This window comes from Scatophagus argus, chromosome 4 (assembly GCF_020382885.2).
Source record: "Scatophagus argus isolate fScaArg1 chromosome 4, fScaArg1.pri, whole genome shotgun sequence".
NCBI lineage: Eukaryota > Metazoa > Chordata > Actinopteri > Scatophagidae > Scatophagus > Scatophagus argus.
This window is the reverse complement of record NC_058496.1, coordinates 13,357,937-13,360,224: the sequence shown is the minus strand read 5'-3', so window position 1 is coordinate 13,360,224 and position 2,288 is coordinate 13,357,937. Positions and strand designations below refer to the sequence as shown.

The window sequence follows — 2,288 nt, the reverse complement described above, 5'->3', positions numbered from 1 at the left end:
ACCTATGAGGCAATTGGTCACATCAGATACTGACTGGTTTTCTGATTTATCACACACTCACACCCACACAGTTTGCACAAAAAAGAAACTACCCTAAAAGTTACCAAAGGTTGTTGTCATTCTAAACACAACCATTTAATCCTCACAATGACATGACAACGTTTTCACAAGGCAACAGTACTCTCCATTTCAAAATACCGAAAGAAAAAAATAATAATTTTATGAAGTTGTTATTTGACAGGTTCATCCAGGCATGTATTTCATACAAAGTGCATCGAATCTTTTCTTTCTTTTATTTGTGTCTAATAAGGCAAAAAAGGTTGAAAAACTTCGTGTCTGTGATAATTGTGTGAAAAATAAAATGACATCATGGCAGGAAGTTAAAAACCTCAAGATCTGTTGGTCTACTTCATTGTTTCTCACTGTCAACAAGTAACCAATTTTGCTTCCGACTGTTCATATGTTTATGTCCATTTTTTAGTGTAGTTTATGAACAAAGCAACTGCTGCTGTGATGTGACATACAGAACACACAAAATTAACAAATCAGTGGTCAGTTATGTTGTACTTTTATTGAACAATTTCCGACCTGCACTCATTCATGACTTTTACATATTTAACATACTTCCACAGCGGCACAGATTGGGTTTATGAAAATGCAAAATGTTCCCCGGGAGTGTCAGAGAAAGACTGTGGTGATGGCTGCAGATACCAGTAGGAGAAGCACACTGGAACCGGTGGGTATGGCACTGTTACACAAGTCCTCTGAACAACATTTTATAGGGCTTTTACACAAAAGACTTGACTCGCAGCCCTTAGTGATCACACCTGGAAAAAAAGCATTCAGGGCGTTACTATTTAAAATGCTCAGTATTAGCTATAAATCCAGATGTGGAAGGACAGCATACCACTCAAACTCAGACTGCCACAACGGTCCAGGTGGGCAGGACAAGTTACGATCTCTGTGCATGAATTAGCGTCCGGGACGAGCAGACATTGGTAGCATTTCAGTCCGTAAGCTGTACAGAAATAAAGTAGATACCATCACACAGGGTTGGAGATATTCTCATCACAAATCTCATTGTTTACTCATTTTCATAAAAAAGACTACATCAGCTCCAACAGGTAATGTCATTGCAGCCACACTAAGCCTTCCACTAACTGGCTGTGACGAGACAAGCTGCCAGATATAAACCCCCAATCCCTCCAAACAAAGAAAAAAAGAAAGAAAAAGGAAACTAAGACAAGACAAGTTAAGATAAGATAAGATGAGATCAGATAAGATTTCCTTTATTGTCCCACAATGGGGAAATTTACAATTCCAATTAGCCTATTCGGCAACTAAAAAAGGCAAGTAGGACTTTTTCAAATCCGACCACTGTTAAAAATATTTCCATCCTTTCAATGTCATCCATTTTAAAATAATTACCCTATCTGTCTGAATATTCATTCCTCTATTCAATAAAAACCCAGAAAATAATTATCACACACTTGTCTGCTTTAATTTTTGGACGTCCCACATTTTTCAAGTTCAACAATAAATTTATAATCATTTATAATAAAGAATAACGAGCTGTTCTCACCAACAGACAGAGTGGACAGCAGGACGAGGACTCCACAAAGCTTCATGTTGAATCAGTCGTCTGAGTGGAGAATTGGAGAGAACATGTGAACTCCTGCCTTTTATAGTTCAGCTTCTCACTAAACACCAAGCCTCCTCCCAGCTGAAGCTGTAATGAGTTCATTAGCCCCTGCACAGCCAGCTAGACTATACAGTCATTTGACTTAAAATAATCCCAAGCAGCAGAAGAAGTTCTATTATTCTATTTTATTATTGGGAAAAATATTTTTGAGTGACCAGTCCAGGATGTGCCTGGATTTTGCAGTCTGTGCAGAATAGAAATTCTGAAGCATAAGTAAGAGAAAATAGCTTCAGTAAGTTTCACTTAGCCTATTATTATTATTATTATTAATATTTATTTATTTATTTATTTATTTTTACATGTGGTGGTAAAATCGCTGTTCAAAAGCTCAGCAGGTCACAATTGTTGCAGATTAATTGAAGACTCAAAGAAACATTTCTTTTATCGTGAAAGTAAGGAGTAACAAGTAAAGCGTTCAAATTACGATAGAAAGTACAACATTTCCTTCTGAAATGTATTGTGGGGGATGGAGGGAAAATCATGGAATTGTCAAGTAGCGTACAAGTACCTCTCCCAAGGTACAGGCCAAGTGTGATAATGTATTCCTAACCTCAGCCCCACTGTTTACAAACCAGGACATCACACA

The 2,288-nt window shown here is 37.4% G+C and overlaps 1 protein-coding gene across 1 annotated transcript; it reads right to left on the bottom strand.

Moving 5' to 3' along the window:
- Nucleotides 1–455: 455 nt before the first annotated feature.
- On the bottom strand, nt 456–1,737 carry LOC124057804 (lymphocyte antigen 6B-like). The gene is made up of 3 exons (XM_046386367.1): nt 1,583–1,737; nt 908–1,018; nt 456–827 (listed from the first exon to the last, which is right to left on the bottom strand). The coding sequence occupies exons 1-3, from the start codon at nt 1,626–1,628 to the stop codon at nt 679–681; spliced, it is 306 nt and encodes a 101-aa protein (XP_046242323.1). The 5' UTR covers nt 1,629–1,737; the 3' UTR covers nt 456–678.
- Between the last annotated feature and the right edge of the window lie 551 nt (nt 1,738–2,288).